Source organism: Elgaria multicarinata, chromosome 15 (assembly GCF_023053635.1).
Source record: "Elgaria multicarinata webbii isolate HBS135686 ecotype San Diego chromosome 15, rElgMul1.1.pri, whole genome shotgun sequence".
Classification (NCBI taxonomy): Eukaryota; Metazoa; Chordata; class Lepidosauria; order Squamata; family Anguidae; genus Elgaria; species Elgaria multicarinata.
Window position 1 is genome coordinate 21,305,834 of NC_086185.1, and position 18,261 is coordinate 21,324,094.

The following is an 18,261-nucleotide window of genomic DNA, read 5'->3' on the forward strand; positions in this document are numbered from 1 at the left end:
AAACAGAACGAATAAATCCAAACCTTCAGGTAGTTTCCGCTTCCCTGTGGCTGGCTTTGTTTTCTTGTTCCTTACTGTAGATCCACGATTACTGATTCCACTAATGACTGACATGGTATCATCATCACCCCCAGCTAGCAAAGAGTTCCTGTAAGACATGAGTGGAAGCCACACATCTTCTCTTCGGAGAGACATCTGAAAGGTCATGAACTTCTCCAGGTAAACATACCTTTAAAAATGAAACAATTATTATTACTAGCACGCACTGGATGGATTTTAAACACATGAATATATCATAAAAGCCAATACATGTGTGCTTTTTGGGGGGGAGGGGAGTTAATTTCAAAATTCTAAAGACAGGACACCCCTGCTGATTTTCTTATGCCCCACAGATTCTCTTGCGCAAGCTGTGAGTCCTGCTAACTCTGTTTGTGCAACAGAGATTTAGCCCTGAAATTAGTAGAAATGCTTGTTTCTCGATTGGGGCAGGTTGGTGCAGCTCCCTTATATAACCTCTGCAGAACTGCCATATTCCAGAAACATGTGTTTCATTCATTTCCGGTTACCCCAGAAATGCCAAAGCAGTCATAGCTATGTCCATATATTACATTTATCAACACAAACCTATATATTGTGAACCAACCCTTAAGTTTCTCCTAGGTGCTCTTACATCTGTACTTTCTCTACTGAGATTGTACAAAGCTAGAAAAGGCCGAATTGGCCCTAAGTTGGAACACAATGGCAAAAGAAGACTCTAACAGACTTCTATGACGAGAATGGAGTGCTGGCTTTGGAATCATCACCAAGTTCTCCTCCAGAATTCTTGGTAGGAAACTATTCTTGTTCCAGGTCTAACTAATGGACAATCTACTTGCCCGTTCTATTTTAAGATAAGTCTCTAAAATAACAAGTTGTGGGCCCTAAGAACCCCCCAGGGCTAAAGTTTGTTCATCCACAAGATTGTGAAACAATTCTATAAAAATATATTTCACCCTGTGATTATATTTTTTGAAGTTCAACACTTACTCATTACAATGCTAAATACCTAGTTTAGGAGATTCATATGGGACTATTAGTAAGCAAATGTTGTGAAACTTGACTCCACATTAAGTTACAGCTATACTCACACAGCAATGTGATATAAATAAGCTTAACAAATACACAATGATAAACACAATTGTGTGTCTTCTAAGAAATTCCAAATATGAAGAATGTGCATTAAATACTTACACAGTCTTTTTGTCTTGCCTGAGAAGTTTGGAAGAGAACTCGCTCAATATATCAAGGAAAGCCAAATTTAAAGGTGGATGGCTCTCACCTTGTGGGTTAGGCTCTTTAAAAGCAAACTCTATGCCATCCCTGGAAAAAAATTAAGAATCAATGTGTTGTTTTTTTTAATAAAAGTCAAAGATCAGAAAGCATATAATACAGTTAATATGAAATCTCTAGATACATCAAATGCTGTGAAATGAGCACTTCAAAGGACAAAGTGTGTGAAGTACACATTTGGGTTTGATTCAGACTTAAGGCCTGTTCAGGCAACACACTAAGCCATGGTTAGGCTGCTAACCCTTTCGCCGCAAATGGTTAGTGAACATGTTTAAACCATAGTTATGTAGCCATCACAGTTAGGAATGGTTCACACAACACACTAAATCATTATGTTTAGCTCAAAATGCTTAACCACTGTGGCTTAGCGTGTTGTCTGAACAGGGTCATAGAGACTTCTTGTAATTAAGTCTCATTGATTTCCGGTCTACTCTTAAGTATGAGTAAATCTGGATCCAAACCATTGTTCTCCAATTCCACTGAAACATTTTAAATTAAATACTTGAAAGGCTTCTTTCCTTCTTTTTTAATTTTCACTGCTCAGAGTAACTTCACAGTATGACACATTTCTTTTGATAGTGTGTGTACATATGAAGCTTCTTTATACAGAGTAAAACCAAATGACCCATCTTGTGTGACTGAAATGGCTCTCTAGGTCAGCCTTCTCCAACTTGTGCCCTCGAGGTTTTAACAACAATTCCTATCAGCACCAGCCAGCATGACCAATGGTCAGGAACACTAAGAGTTACAAATCAAGAAGTTTTGGAGGGTACCAGATTGGTAAGATTGCTTACCAACTAGGATCCTTCATGCGAGCTACAGCCTTTCCAACTAAAATAATTTCACACATACCACTGCTTTTGCCCATCGTAGGCTCAACTAGACTTGAAGCAAGAAAGTTCCAGCTTAGCAGAGTCAAATGCACACAGCCATTAATGTTTGTGTGTGAGGTCATGACTAAAACCACAGGAAAATACGTTGGCATAAACTACATATAGGCTGGGTTGGCCTGAACATACTCACCCTTCTGTAAGCCTACCCTTCAAATTACCAATATATCTGGTATGAACTTTGAGGTTTCCCCCAAATTTTGAAAGCCCATATGCATATGGTAACTACATTTCTATCTAGTGTTCATTATAATAGGTACTTTCATGCAACTGTCTCGACTTTAAACCCACAAGCTGAGAAAATTATTTTTAAATTACTTCTCGATTTAAGCTACACCATTTTGTAAACCACCCAGAGAGCTTCGGCTATGGGGCGGTATATAAATGTAATAAATAATAATAAATAATAATTTATTATGGACTTCCTTTCTCCTGCTGGAAATCATGAAAGCAGGACATTGATCACATCAGTCAATTCACAAAAAGCTATGCAGTTATTTACAAAGCAAAGAAAAATGTGGTATTTACTTGTGTAACATAGCAATGGCTTCTCTTGTTTTCAGTTGATCAAGTCCAAATGTTAAAGCAAACCGTCGAGCTAATTCTTTAATGCCACTGAATGTTGGTGATGATCTGTCAAAATTATACCCATTTTCTTGAATCATTTCATTGAAAAGCTGCATGAAGAAAATTGTCAGTCTTAATACAATTCCTGTTATCACTTAAAGCAGTATTTCCAGAAAATATTAATGCATGTTCCCTGTGTATTATTGCTTTGAATTGTGCCCTTAACCAGACTAGTAGCGAATGAAGCTGCTGTAACAAGGGAGTCATGTGCTCCCTGTCACCAGTCCCGGTCAACAGTCTGGCTGTAGTATTTTGGACCAGCTGAAGTTTCTGAACAGTTTTCAAAGGCAGCCCTACGTTGAGCATGTTACAGTAGTCCAAATGGGATGTAATTAAGGCATGCATGACTGTGGGGAGAGATCAGGCATCTATAGAAATGGGTGCAGTTGGTGCACGAGCCCCTCAGCTTTGCCAACATAGTCCTGGCCACTGCCAAAGCAGGACATCCAGGTTCAGGGCTGAATCCAAGAGTACACCCAAAGAGAGGGCCTAAGTCTTCAGGGGGAGTGTAATTACAGGTTGAGTGATGTCATAAAATACATTATAGAGAACAATAAGAATGTGCAAGGAGATTATGGAAAGAACTGTTTATTGAAATTAACTTTTTAAATAGTTCTGCATTAAGAAGATCGAAATTGTTAAAGTTTAATGAAGCGTGTTTGCCAGGTTTGAGCAGTGGAATTCTTTAAATACTTTAGAGATCTCTGACGTCATGTGCTGTTTGGCAAATACTACTAAAGTGTTTCAGAGATTAAGAATTTTTTCAAAGTATGTGGAATTTATTCAGTAACATGAGTTGGACTAATATTTTTGTTTTTAAATAAGGAAGTCTGTCTTTAGCCAGCATCCAGAGTAGGAACAATTAAACACTTACCTGTTGTAAACTGAGAATCAGAGTCTTTGCACACTGGATTTTGTCTATTTGCCTTGTTTTACTCATCGTTTCTTTGATAATATCCCCATAGTCGTTGTAATACTACAGAGAGAGGAAAAACACACACAAAATAGCTTGATTTTAGTTTGCCGAACAAAAATATCAGCTGTAAGTGTATTTTAATGTAAGTATCAGTGTCAGAAGCACATTTAAAAAATAATAAAACAAAACTACTTTAAATAAATTCATTTAACTACCACTTCCTCCTGAGAGAACAAGGTACCCAAGGGCAATATCAGACTCAAATAAGATCAATGAAAGAGAGAAGGAAGCCTATTTGATTTTAATGTAACAATGGTCACTCAACACATTTACATGAAAAAAATAAAGCAAGGAACAATTAAAATGTGTACCCCCCCTCCTCACCCCAGTTTCAGAATATCTGGAATCCTGTTGATTACCTTCATATATTGCTTAAAAATATCTGCAGCAGTATTCATTTCCACCACAGTATATACAATAAGTTTACAAAAAGCTGCCAGTAAATTTCTTCTTTTGTGCAAAGCTTCAATCTTACTAGCTTCATCATCTTGCTGTCCATCTAAAAAAACAAAAAAACATTAAAAACATTTCTTAATGTTTAGTAACATTAAGAAATCTAGATTTGTACATGGCTTCTTTTATCAGCTGGACCCTTATGAGCACTTCTACCATATGCTGTGGCAAGGGCTGTTGAAGCTAACTTACCAAAGCAGAAAAAAGAGTGAGAATCAGATGTTTTGCTGCAAATATTTCAGTGAGAAACTTTTAGCATGTCACAGTAAAACATTCAAATTTACCCAAATGCTATGCCACTTGAAAGTTTTTTCCCTCCGCTGAATTCTAGTATTAATATGTCAGCATCTTTAAAAAGGGAAGACAAAACTTCAAGTACACTGTTAGAGTAGCTTTCAGTGTTTGGTAGTTTGTTTCAGTTCTCCCAGTTCATTTCGTATACCAGCACAAGTTATTGGTTTATTTATTTCTCATACCGTATGCCAAAAGAATCCCTAGAGCAGATTTCCCTAACCCGTGCCCTTCAAATATTTTGGACTCCAACTTCCATTAAGCCCCAGCCAGCATGGCCAAATGTCAAGGATAAAATTTGGAAGGCACCAGGTTGGGGGAAAGCTGCCATAGAGCTATCTTTTTAAGGGAAACCGAAGCAGTCTCTCCACACCAAGGCAGAACGTTTTAAGTGTTAGCCTCAAAGCAAACAACAAGTTCCTCTGGTTTTAATTTTGTAACCAGATAAAAATGAAAATTAGGGCCTAGTTCTCATTGAACTGGTAAACCCAAGCTATGTTGTAACTCTTTGGTCAGTAAATGAGATAATGCTCTTTCATGAGAAAAATCCATACGCAATGGAAGCTATCTTTTACAGGAAGAGGGCAAGCTCTATCCCCTACTCCTGAAAGCAGACCAAGTCCCACTGCTACAAGCATCACCCCCCAGTTGAGCAGTGTAGTGGAGAGATACTCCCCTGAGGCCCGTATTTGGCTTTGTGGCCTTCAGTTGCTGATCCCTACTCCTCAGTACTGTAAAAGTGGATACTATCTCCCAAATCCAGTGACTTAGAAAAAAACAAAGGCCTAACCAAAAATGTAGTTACAGATGTCAAATTAGAAGAGAGTTCCCACAGCCCCATACCTGCACTGTTGCTATCATCATCCTGGTCAATGAAGACATGATCAAGAATAAAGCTCAGCAGTTCAGACTGCAACGACGAATCAGGAGTATAAACTAGTGGCTCTAACATGTCACGTCCTCCTGACATAATCTGATGGCTGAAGATCATTAACACATCACACAAAATAGTGAAGGCCTGGGGAGGGGGAGAGAAGGAACAATAAGGACTGTAATTATTTTTAATGTTAAATGCAAAGCTTATCACAAGTCAAACAAAAACAAAATCTATCCCCGTTGAAAAGGACTATTGTAGAAGATTCATGGGATACTGTGTACCCGGCTACAATTTTTGTAATAAAAGTTATCTCAGCAATATACAACTTTCACCTTCCTAAATTTTTCAGACACCAGAAGAACAGAGATCCATTTTCTCTCTTGATTCTTTTTTCCATTATGTGGTATTCCAAATAATGTCATGCTCTCCCGAACACAGGTGTAGAAAATGAAGAATGATTTCTTGCTTAACATGATTAAAATGTATGTTCTTCCAATCATTTACATACAAAAGAAAGGCCAAGAAAACAGTGACTAACCTGTTCTTTAACAGCTGTATTTACATTGGTAAGGTAGTGCTGGCAGATTTGACAGAACACCCTCATCTGCTTCTTTAAGCGTAGAAGGTCCTCCTTTGAAATAAAACAATGTTAAACAGTAAGCAAATTCATTCTGAATCCCAGCTGCTTTCTGAAGAGAAATGTATACCTTTTAAGAAACCGAGTTGTAATAAAACAGAAATGATCTGTAAAAATAAAAGAAGGAACAACAGCAGAGGCATAAAAAGCCCATTGCCCCTACAGCCTATTCATTCTTTATTTGGCCCCTGGAAATGTACCCAGTGTGAGTTGGAAGTGGGCCTCATGCTTATGCACTACCTTCCTCTGTTCTCCTCAATGCAGAGAGGTTAGCAACTGAAAAGAGATCTCCTATGGATTTGTTTGAATAGGGGACTCACTGACCCAAGGCAATAAATCTGCCTCCCACCCAAACTTCAGAGGTCAGGAGGGCCAAAGGCCTGCCTTCTCTCCTGGCTCCCTTTTACCCCTGCCTATCATACTGGTAAGCATTTCAAGTCAAAACAAAAGAAGCTTACATGGCAACACACCATAATGACAGTTTTTCAAATCTGTTAACATTCACTGAAACTATAAATTGCTAGTACCATCAGAACACGACATACCTTTGTGGAACTGCTCTCAGTAACTTTTGCTAGCTGCCAAAGGATTACATAGTGAGTACACTGCAGTGCATGAATAACAATCTGTGTTTAAGAAATAAGAAAAATGGTTTAAAAAAAAAAGCAAAGATCTATAATTTATGTTTTATTAAATGTGCTTGATTATTGTTTACACAAACCTGTTCAGGCATGTCTCCATTCTCAATGCCTGTTTTTAATAACTTGTAGTTACAACTGAACAAGTCCCATCTTGACAGATCATGAGCACTGAAAATAGAAAGGAAGTGAATAGCTCATTTTCACTACACTTTTTTTCTTCGCTTTGTAATGCTCTGGTCACTGTATCCTGCAACACATTGCAAGGAGCAACTTCCATCAGAGAAGCACCCAAATGACTCCCCTTGTTACAGAGCTACGCATCCTACCACCATAGAGTTTCATTGTTCTTAGCATGGCACCAAGCCATGGAAGCTGCCATGTGCCTGACTCTGGTTCTTCCTCCTTGGGTTTTAAAAAAGGGTCGGGGAATCAAACTGACAAAGAAACACACTCTCTTTCTGGCTGCATTCGGACAACACAATAGTCAATAGTACATTAATGGTCAACTCCACAGTTGATTATAGAGACGGTACTCCCCACACGACATGATTATAATCAACCATGATGTGGATTAAGGCCGGCATCAAATTCACTATTAGTCAACAGTGTGTTTGACTGACACATCCTCCCTCTTCCCCCACCCTCTCAGTCCTCCCGCTGATATCCCATTAGCCATTGAGTGTTCTGCCTACTAGACTTAGAGCAGCAGCTGACGTTTTGGTCGCTCTTGCCAAGGGACTCTGTAGTCGCCAAAAATAACTAACTGTGCGCAACAAAATAGTCAACGGTGCCTGACAGAAGACATGATGACCAACAGTTGTTCAAATAATCAACTCTGCACAGCATTGGCTATTTGCATTGGTTATTTTGGGCGAATAACCAAACATGGTGTGAAAAAGTCCCGACAGTCACAATATCCAACCATTGACCATTTAACCCAGTGCTGGTTATCATGTCGTCTGAAACCAGTGTCTGTCTGTCTGTCTCTCTCTCTCTCTCTCTCTCACACACACACACACACTTACGTGCATTCAAGTAGCTTACTGTGGCTAAATAGTACTAACCACAGAGACAGAACAAAAGCTCTCTCTCTCTCTCTCTCTCTCTCTCTCTCTCTCTATATATATATATATATATATAAAATAATGAATAACCCCTTAATGCAGAACGGTAAAGAGTTGACAAGTGGAACAGAAGATAAACAAAATGCCTCGTGAGTACATACATAAATGGCTGCTGAAATTTTTGCAGCAGCACAAAGATTAAGACTGCTTATATATTTTTAAATGGTTTGCGCTTTTTAATTATAGTCCAATGAGCTGTCCGTGAATAGAAAATAAATTTTAATTAAAATACAAAGAAATGAATAGGTTGTTGTTCTACTTACTTATGAAAAGCAGTGATTCGCTTTAATGTTGATAAAACCTGATAAGCATCATCTTCATCAGGCTCTTCACCCTGTTTTTAAGAAGTTACACTCTTGTAATAAAAGCAGGTATTTTCAAGAACTGCAAAGTGAGGCCTTTTGTTTTCATATCAAGAACAGCTGAAATAAAGCATACCCTCAAAACTAAGGACAGCTGTCAATACTTTCCATTTCAGGCCAGCTATAAAATACTTTTACCTATGAGACAAAATCCCCAGGTAAATTCTTGCCATTGATTAGGGCTTTTTGTTGTTACAAGACACAAGAAGTAAATACAAATTAACTTCTACTTCTTCTTTTAATGCATGTCAGGAGAAGTCCCACATTAGAGATACACAGTTGTTGGGTTTTTTTGCACCTTATGAGAAACTTCTTCCAACTCTAATTTGAATGTCAACACTACAAGAAATGTAAAAAAACTAGAAGAGACATGCCTCTTGCAGAAAATCTTCAAGAAGTCTGTTGAATTTGTCTGCTAGTTCATCTATTAGCTGACTTCTTGCAATGTCCACTCTGTTAAAGATTGTGAACTCTTCGTTACAGAGTGCATGGTAGGTTTTAGAGCAAGCTTCCAAAACATCAGTGTCTGTGTGCTTTTCTACAATATCTCGGATCTGTCGTAATAAGGCATCCAAATGCTACAGAAGACAAAAACATTAATCAGGTAAGGAAAAGTAAGAAGGCATTCTAGTGCATCTGATCAAAGTGAACACACACACCCTCCCCAAAGTACTTCTTTAAGGCTCTTTCTGTCAAAAGATGAAGTTTTAAAAACAAGGATAGGCAACCTTTTGGGGCCTGTGGATCTACCTGGTAATTTTAGAAACTTCCTGGATACCACAATGCAGATTAAAGTATTGGCCTACAGACACCTGCCAGCTTCATATCCTAAGAATGTGTCTGAGCCCCACATGTGGCCAAAGGCATTCACGGGAAAAGATGGGAGCAGCTAGAGGCCCTCACTTTGCTTTGAAGCAAACCCAGCTGCCATTAAGAAACTTTGCTATTTTTAAAAAAAATAGAAAGGAAGAGGGCACCTCAGCAGGGGCCAAGGAAGGTGTCAGAGCCCACGAGTCCCATGCTGCTTACTGCTGGTTTAAAATGTTACAGCATTAACTGCACCTAATTGCTGGGATATTTGCATACTCCCTTCAAACCATTTATTCCATAGCTGAATCCACAATATTAGCACTCTCTACTGTGGAAGTGGAGCCCACTGGTGACCACATTTATACAATTAGCAGTCTAAATGCAGGAAGTTCATTTGTTCAAATTTTATCCCCTTTAATTCTGCTATACTAGTAAATTTGCTTACCTTTTCTAATCTCCCTGTTGTGTAGATTTCCAAATCAAAATATTGTGGCAACTGCAACAAGTTGGTGACTTTCTCAGCATCTACGGAATACTGCAGAAATTGAATTCAAAAAGTTAAAGCCCAAGCATTTTTCAATTCAGTCAAAACATGTCCCCTATAAGCCACAATTCCAAAGATGAGTTTCATTGGGATAGAAAAAATGTTCAATATTAGGGGGGACTGTAATAACATTAACAAAGTACATTCAATATTTGTTTTAGATTTAAAAGCTTTGTATGCTGCTTCATGGGCTGCGAACAGGGGAGAATCGCTTGGGAAGGGCTGTAACAAACACATGGTATGCGTGCAACAAGTTCAATTCTGATATCTCCAGGTAAGGCTGGGAAAGACTCGTCTGAAATCCTGGAGAACTGCTGCCAATCAGTGTAAACAATACTGAGATAGATAGAGCAATGGTCCGACTTGGTATAATGCATCGTCCTACATAATTACAACCAAAAAATGTCAACTTCAATAAAAAATAAGGTCAAACTCACTTTTGCTAATAGCTGAGGGAGTGCAACAGCAAAAAGTTCTGTGATCCTTGTCCTGTCATCCAACTGTGCTTTTTTCTCCTTTGCTGTAAGCACCTAAGTTATGAGAGTTCAAGGATGACCATAACTAAAGAGTCAATAATACCAACACATACCTAGTACAATCCATGTCAGCAAGTTACATAAATGTAATTTCATAATAGGCAGATTTTCCCCAGCCAAGAAAATGCCTGAACTACATCCTTGTATTCACACATACCCAATTGCGTGAGGAAATCTGGTAGAGATACCAGAGAGTCTGAACTGACTCAGAGATATAAAAAGGAATAAAACATTTTTACTTAGATGTCCAACTTTTAGCAATAGAGGGGCAAAATCAGTTTTTCAACAGCCATCAGATTTATGCTACATAAAGTTGCTTAGTAAAATGAAATAATGCCATGATTGGTTAGTGCTATAAAATGTTTCAGACTTCCAGGATGGGATTCCAGTACTGGACATTGAACTGGTTCATTCTGGTCTCTGAGACAAATGATACATGTTAAAAATTGGGTATTTTCACTATGTACTATAGAAGTGTGAGTTTTGCTTCCAATCAGCAGATATGCCTTACAGTTATGACTGATTTAACAGTGTATTATTTCATTGAACATGGAAAGTTAAAGGCTTTTGGGTACAATGGATTTGTTTTTGAATTATGGAAACTTCTGATGTGTATTTGAACATTGTGGGATTACTGGTGTTGTGGTGTACCCGGCTTTCAAATCACTAGCTCAACTACCAAATACACTGAAGAACTACCAAAACAGCTCACCTTTAATCAGAAAGACTTATCAAAATTTGTAATTGAGATTAATACATTTACTGTCCATAATATAAGTTTCAAAAAGAGAATAACAAGAAGGAAACCACCATACCCGCTTTCCTGTGCCTCTTCCTACAGGGGGATGACATTCAGCTGCTTGTCTAATGGTACACAGCATTATTTCAATTAGTGCACTTTCCTGTTTGTCTGTTAAAGCTGTAATTATTAAAAAAAAAGAAAGATGTAAAAATATTTCAGGTCATTTCCCCTAAAAACATACCTGTTTATGAAGCTCAGGCACAAGTCATAAGGTTTTTCCACTAGTTATGTTACTAAACCTTTAAACTTGCAACTAGCACATCCAATATGCTGCTACTACTACATCAGGATTAAGCAGGAAACATACAGAAGGAATATGTAAAACTGACAGTCTGAATTCAAGGTTTGGAAGCAGTATCAATATTTTTCAAATTTCTGCATTATAATCAAGGTTGTTTGCATTTGAATGGTCTAAAATATAACTAATATACTGAGAGTTTTACATCTGATGAGATAAATATGGTACCAAGAATTAAAAACAGGAGTGTCTTCTAATTCAAACTATCGATTTTGCATGAAAACAATTTCAAATGTTTTAGAGAAATGTCAGAGAGAATCTTTCAGTATAAATCTGCAAGACAACACTGCCTTTACAACCTAATATACAAATACAGGAAAACTGAGGGCCAAAGCAGACACATGCATGGTTTACTAAGGACACACACTCACTGGCTTGGCTGTAAAGCAGGGGAGCAGGTTAAGTTTTTACACAAACTGAATCACACAGAGGAGATGAGTGTAATGTTCTCACACCCCACCCCTTCTGGGTCCAATGCTCTGCTGCTTTGAAGACATTTTCCCCACCCCACCCCATCGTGGCTTCAAAACTGAATGTGAGCTGGCAGGAAGGAGACCTCTTAAAGCAGCAGACCACAGGGAGGAAGACAGGGGAAGGGTGTGTTTCATTCCCCTTCACTACATGATGTATTTTATTGTAAAAAGGTAAAGCCCACCCTCAACTTTTAGCCAAAATAGCCAGCATGTTTAATAAATGCACGCATGTCTAGTTTGGCGCTCAGCTGAAGACAATAAAAGAAATTCAACAGATTTTGGCTACACCCTATGCCAGCTTTTCCCAACATGGTGCCCTCCTGATGTTTTGGACTTCAAATTCCGTCATTTCCAGCCAGCATGCTGGAAGTAGTAGTCCAAACCATCTAGAGGGAAATCAAGTTAGGGAAGTCTGCCCTATGCATACTAACTTGGCATACTAACCCATAAAACAGAGCAGGCCTTGTTTCCGAGTATATATGCATAGGATTGGGCTGTTAGAATGCAACAGACATATGGAGTATTACAACCGGTGGCTGCGATCCAGACTGCTGTGCACAAAAGGGGCTTCCCTTTCTCTTCCATGAGAAAGGAAACTTCTGCATGTTCAGTGGAGAAATGCCCCCCCCCCCCTGCCAGACTGTACAAATCTTCATATTAAAATGGTTTGTGCTGAAAAATACAGTGAAATCTTACGTTCTTCTCCATTGAGTGGCTCCTCCAACAGAAGACTATTCATACATTCCCAGTCCTTCAAGAGGTCAGTTGCACAATCCCACATGCTGTCCACCAAGTAAGCAGCATGCTCATGTAACTAAAAAAGATTCAGCTGTATTTAACATTTTAGCTCATGAAAACTAATTAATATGTACACCCCAGCAGCTACCAAAAAGCCCTGTTGTTGTCATTGCTGCAACAGAAGTAAACAGCGCTTGTCCCTACAAGATTATAATTTGAGGGAGGGGGGGAGGAGAACCATATACGAAAGAAAACAATGGGCAATATGCCAATAAAGTGTTTCTTATGGCTCACACTTACTATCAAGCCTTAAAATTTAAAATGGTATATTTAAGCACCCTAAATTCCTGGTTACTTGTTCAATAATGTGTACTACATTTCAACTAGCATGGCAAGCTGAACTGCTATTTATTCCTGTTCTCCCCTGCATGCTGCTAATCTCGAAATTGTCAACGTCGAACAGAGCAGGCCATAACCGCATAGGGAGAGATCTGGAGGCTCCAATAAATACGTGCACAGGAGAGCAAAGGAAATGTAGCCTAACAGTTCAACATTCCTTGCCATGTTGCTTTAATATACATACTATCAGCAGAGAATCACCCACCTTTCAAAAACTTAAACCTCTAAGAAATTCAGGGTGGCCAAAATATCTGCACATGCCTCTCTGCCTACCTACATGCAGCTGCACAATCATTAAAACTATCTGCCCACCAATAAAGGAAGCCCCCTTAATGAAAGATTTTAAAAGGAGGTCCTAGTTAAAGTGAACATCACACAGATATATAAAAAGAACTGGTGCAAAACTGTTATATCTGCTCTATTAAGCAAATTAGAACGCTTTGCAGATTCAGAGGTGCTTTGTCTTAAGCCAAAGAAAGTCTTGATTTTGCCTGAGCATCCACGTAAGACAGAAAGCACCATAAAAACAAGCATTTGTTAACTATAATTCTATGAAATAAAGACACTCAAGCTTACCTCACTTTCCAAAAAGAAAAATACTAATGTCTTGACAAGGTTAGCATTTGGACCTTGTCTTCCCCTTCTTTTAAGAATTCCATCTTCTTCAGGATCTCTGCGACTGAAAAGCCTTTCAAAGCAAGGGGAAAAAATAAATTTAGTTTCTATTAAGACACCAAAAATTGCTGCACATGTACTTACTACTGGTTTCAAGCACGTTTTCAAGAGCAAAAATTAGCTATTACAAAGGGAAATGTTTAAACTTTACCAACATGGAATCATTGCACATTTTCATGAGGCCAGAATATATGCTGCAACAACGTATTTGTATCATTTAAATTCTTCTTGATCAACATTTTATGTATGCTATACTAAGTAATATGGTGTGCTAACATTCACTATTTATCAAAGACATTAAATAGCTCAATCCTGGTATCTCACCAAACCATGTTTTATGTTTTCCATGGTTTACATTTCCAAACGTACAGGCAAACCATAGTTCTGAGTTACTTGTCTGCTTTCTTTTTCCATCTACTTGGCACTTCAATCTTTGGCACTTCCAGAGACAGAGTAATACTGGTAACTATGGTTTGATAATTCATTCATGATGCCAAACTATAGTTAGTACAAACCATTTCAAACCCTAGTTTAAGATAGCTGGCTTTTCAGCCAATCATAAACCATGACTGGCCATCACACTAAAATATAGTTAGGCATAATGTCGGAATGGAGCCGTAGAGACAAAATGTCATCAGGATATTCCTATTCCCTACTTGCTAGGGTCATGAAAAATACAACAGAACACAGCAACTGCCATCTTCTTCAATAACGAATGGGAAATGTTGAACAATCAATCTAATCTGTGAAATAAGTGTTTGACTACCTGACTTGGATAAACTATAGTCCCTCTAATACATTAAGCCCCATCTTGTTAGAACAATGACAGTTGCACAGCCCTGAAATTTCTTGCTCAGGTAGAACTGGGAAAATAAAAAACAATTTTGGGTGAGAGAAGAAGTTTCTATTTTCTGAAGCAATTATACTGGATCTGAGGATTGCTACCCTCACTGGGTGCAATAAGAGGCTTTATTTAAAAATATAACTCATATGCAAACTACCCCAAGTATGATGCATTACAAAAATGGCACCTATACAACATGTTTCTCCTTACTTTTTATACAGAAATTCTCCTGCTGCTACAGCTACTGGCCGATGAGCTGAGTAAACCAGATGGTAGACATTTTCACAGTCTTCTGCAGTCAGAACTTCTTCACTACTCCTAGAAATGCAAACAAAAATTGCACCCAGAATACTGAGGAAATAAGGAAAGAAATTCAAAATGCCCTTCTTATTTAATGTAAACAATAAAAGACAACCATCCTCCTGCTCTGAAATGTTATATTTTAGTTATCTAGGGTTGTTCATCAGCTAGTTTACATCTGTTTTGCTTTTTGTATATACCACTGAATTTAAGGCATTAGCAAGACTATTTACAGACAGGTGTCTTTTGTAAGAACTGTAAATGTAACAGTATAGGGCAAAAGGCAGGATACAAATAAATATAATAATAACAACTTCATTTTCTGATTACTTTACATCAGATGATTCTGTAGTATCAGATAACCTAAATATTTCTGCAATATAGACAACTAAATAAAAAAAGTATGTTTGTCCTAACAAGATTTCTTTATTTAATTAATTTGCACCCTATTTGCGTACCAACTTTACCAGACTCAATTTCCAGGGGAGTTTATAAAATTAATGTATCACAAACTAAAACAACCAGCAGATTAAAAGCAAAGCAATTAGCAAGATTTTAATGCATTTCATTTTTAAAAAAAAGATTTCACTTGGGACCTAAAACAAACCCCCATGTTGGCACCAGGCAAGTCTCCATGAGGAAGGCACTGCACAGACAGGGTGACTGTGTGATGTCTATTATCAAACCAGCCTCTGTGACGTCTATTATCAAACCTCTTCTTCACTGCTACCACCCTATTCTTTATGTTCTAAAAGAATGAGGGAATAATACACCTTTGTATGTGAGTGTGCGTGTCTATCGTCCACCTGAAATAACATATATGACTGAGCAGACGTGGTTGTTAAACAAAATAAGAATAGTTTATTCATATAGAAAAAAGATTTTAAAAGACACTTTAAGATTATTCTACTTTATCTACATACATCTACTTCCCTCAACCTCCCAGGGAATACTAACCACCTCTAAATCCTATAACCCCCACATTCATAATACTATCCTGAAACAAGCCTCTACTAAACCTCACTCACTCCTACTTTCACTAACTCCCTAACCCTGACTCCTCTAACTCTGACTGACTCTTCTAAATGACTTACTTTAACTAACTGCCAAACTGCCCGACTGTCCTCTCACTCCCCCCCCACTCTCTCTCCATTCAAATCAACCAACCAATCAGATGACACCATTCACATTGCTCACCATTATAACTCCCCCCTCCCACTTAGTTTCCATTTCCTGAAAATAAAAGAATTGGCTACAGCAAATCCAAACCTGAACCAAACCCTTAAATATACACATATAAACAATAACATAAATTATCATTTTGTCACAGTGACCTCTCTAGTTGCCACCTGCTCAAAGCAGCTATTTATGTATTATGATTTCTCAGCCGCATTTCAGGATAATATTCCCAGAGTGGCAATGCACAGTCAATACTTAAAAAGAAAAGATAAAACCACAGAAACAACAATAAAAACAATGCAAGCCAACAGAGCTGCACAATAAAACATGTTGAAATGCCTGGGTAAACATCACTGTCTGGGATCAAAAAGTTTGCTGGCAGCTGAGCTTCCACGGGGATGGCAATCCATATATAAAGTGCCATGAGCAAATACAAACTGTCAGCAGCCACGGAAGGAATTAGACTTTTACTCCATATCCTTTATATTGCTGTTCACACACACCAAATTTGCAACAATTCACAAATTTTAAAAAGCCAACTAACAAAACTATCAATAAAATATTACAACACACACACACACACACTGAAAACCCCAAACAACTGAATAGTTAAACAGCAGTGAATACAAAAATAACAGCAGTACAATCAGGTATAGCAACAGCAAGTCAAGATCTCAACCAGCAATGTCTAAATGCTTTCTGAATTTTATAAACAATTTAAAAATATATTTGAAAAAGCAGGAAGGGCGTGAGTGGAACACACTCTCTCAGACAAGAGTTCAAGTGCACTGGGGCTGCTTCCAAAAAGGCCCTGCTCCCACTGATGGTCAATATTTGCTCCACATAAAATCATAGAATCATAGAATAGCAGAGTTGGAAGGGGCCTACAAGGCCATCTAGTCCAACCCCCTGCTCAATGCAGGAATCCACCCTAAAGCATCCCTGACAGATGCTTGTCCAGCTGCCTCTTGAATGCCTCTAGTGTGGGAGAGCCCACAACCTCCCTAGGTAACTGATTCCAGTTACTTAGTCCTGCTCCTAACTTAGTCCTGCTCCTAAATGATATTAGGAGCAGGACTAAGCGACAAGGACTTGCATAGGAAGAGATGATGTCATTATGATTTGTTATAATACGATTATTGCATATATTATGTCAGAACTGCTTTGATGTAAATGTTTCATGCTATTCGTTATTCATCTAAGGATCTCCTCCACCTGCCCCATCATCTGAGGTTATACAGGTGATGACTGGAAAGAGAGCATATTCTCCATAACTACCTGAAAAGGTCACATGGAGGACGAGTCGAGAATTCCAGTGGGATATACTCGTAACATTATTTGTATTCCCTCAGACATGGATTTTTAAAAGCTTTTATAATGAAATGTAATTTGCAATAAAAACTTATCACTTACAGGATAAATCAGGTGACTGCTAACTGCTTGATGGCTGCAGCTACTTAGAAATCTGGCGAAAAGGAGGCTGCACCAATGTTTTCCACTGGGCTAGAGAATTCAGCTGACCTAAAAGTTTGGCTTATCAAGCTGTTCACTATGGAATATATATATCCATATCTAGACCCCCCCAAAACCACCACAAGAATGTAGGCTATTGACAGAATACTAGAAATCTCAACATTCATTTTGAAAAAAGGTTTTTGGCCCTGTTAGCTGTGGGTAAGTAATTGAAAAGAGAAGAAAGTCTTGGCATCACATTGTCCAAAAATAACTGAACTTTCAGCAACATACATAGTACAAATTCATATATTACACATTTTGATCAACTTTTAACTCTTTCAAATGTAATATATTCTGAAAAGAAGTATCATAAAAGAAATGTACTATGTCCAAACTTTTATAAAAGTACATGTAAACAAAATGTACAAATTAACTCCACATGCTTATATTACTTTTTATATTATATTACAGTAAGGTCTGAAATACTTACTGTAAAACAAGAGTAAGTAGTTTTATTGCTTGTACTGCAACATCATATTCTTTGTCGAGAGTCATAGACACAATTCTATCCTAATGGGATGGGAAAACACAATTTGTAAAATGGAAACTGTTAAAAATTGGCACGCTGGAATGTGATTTTAAAAGAGAGAGAATACTAACCTTGAACCGACTGGTGAAGAGTTCCAATTTGGAGTTAAGTTCTTTATTATAGTAAAGTCCTTGCAAAGCTGTAAGACATTTGAGTCTTACTTCCCCTTGCTAAAAAAATAAGAGGAAATAGAATAACAAATACATATGGAATCTTAAAAATACTAATTTTAATATCACACTGCATTAATTAAACTGAATAGCTCTATATCTGTATCACAATTTAACGCTCTGGCTTTTTCATTGTTCTTGGTTTTCTATTATTGCATTACAACAAAAATAATAATCAATAGTTCTCCTGATCAGAACAAATGTACAATATCCCGAGTAATACTTCGCAATAAACCCAAAAC

General features: G+C 37.9%; 1 protein-coding gene across 3 annotated transcripts in view; it reads right to left on the minus strand.

The window, feature by feature from the left end:
* The window catches only part of STAG2 (STAG2 cohesin complex component), an 81,479-nt gene that overhangs the window by 13,929 nt on the left and 49,289 nt on the right, over nucleotides 1-18,261 (minus strand). For all 3 annotated transcript variants that reach the window (XM_063141926.1, XM_063141929.1, XM_063141928.1), the window contains exons 11-29: nucleotides 17,921-18,019; nucleotides 17,751-17,830; nucleotides 14,537-14,644; nucleotides 13,384-13,495; nucleotides 12,367-12,484; nucleotides 10,913-11,016; nucleotides 9,999-10,091; nucleotides 9,463-9,552; nucleotides 8,582-8,785; nucleotides 8,109-8,179; nucleotides 6,802-6,889; nucleotides 6,626-6,706; nucleotides 5,982-6,074; nucleotides 5,410-5,584; nucleotides 4,182-4,321; nucleotides 3,721-3,822; nucleotides 2,748-2,896; nucleotides 1,231-1,359; nucleotides 24-229 (exon numbers count right to left, since the gene is read on the minus strand). In XM_063141926.1, the coding sequence (XP_062997996.1) occupies nucleotides 24-229; nucleotides 1,231-1,359; nucleotides 2,748-2,896; nucleotides 3,721-3,822; nucleotides 4,182-4,321; nucleotides 5,410-5,584; nucleotides 5,982-6,074; nucleotides 6,626-6,706; nucleotides 6,802-6,889; nucleotides 8,109-8,179; nucleotides 8,582-8,785; nucleotides 9,463-9,552; nucleotides 9,999-10,091; nucleotides 10,913-11,016; nucleotides 12,367-12,484; nucleotides 13,384-13,495; nucleotides 14,537-14,644; nucleotides 17,751-17,830; nucleotides 17,921-18,019 (2,242 nt within the window). The remainder of the gene's footprint in view (nucleotides 1-23; nucleotides 230-1,230; nucleotides 1,360-2,747; nucleotides 2,897-3,720; nucleotides 3,823-4,181; nucleotides 4,322-5,409; nucleotides 5,585-5,981; nucleotides 6,075-6,625; nucleotides 6,707-6,801; nucleotides 6,890-8,108; nucleotides 8,180-8,581; nucleotides 8,786-9,462; nucleotides 9,553-9,998; nucleotides 10,092-10,912; nucleotides 11,017-12,366; nucleotides 12,485-13,383; nucleotides 13,496-14,536; nucleotides 14,645-17,750; nucleotides 17,831-17,920; nucleotides 18,020-18,261) is intronic.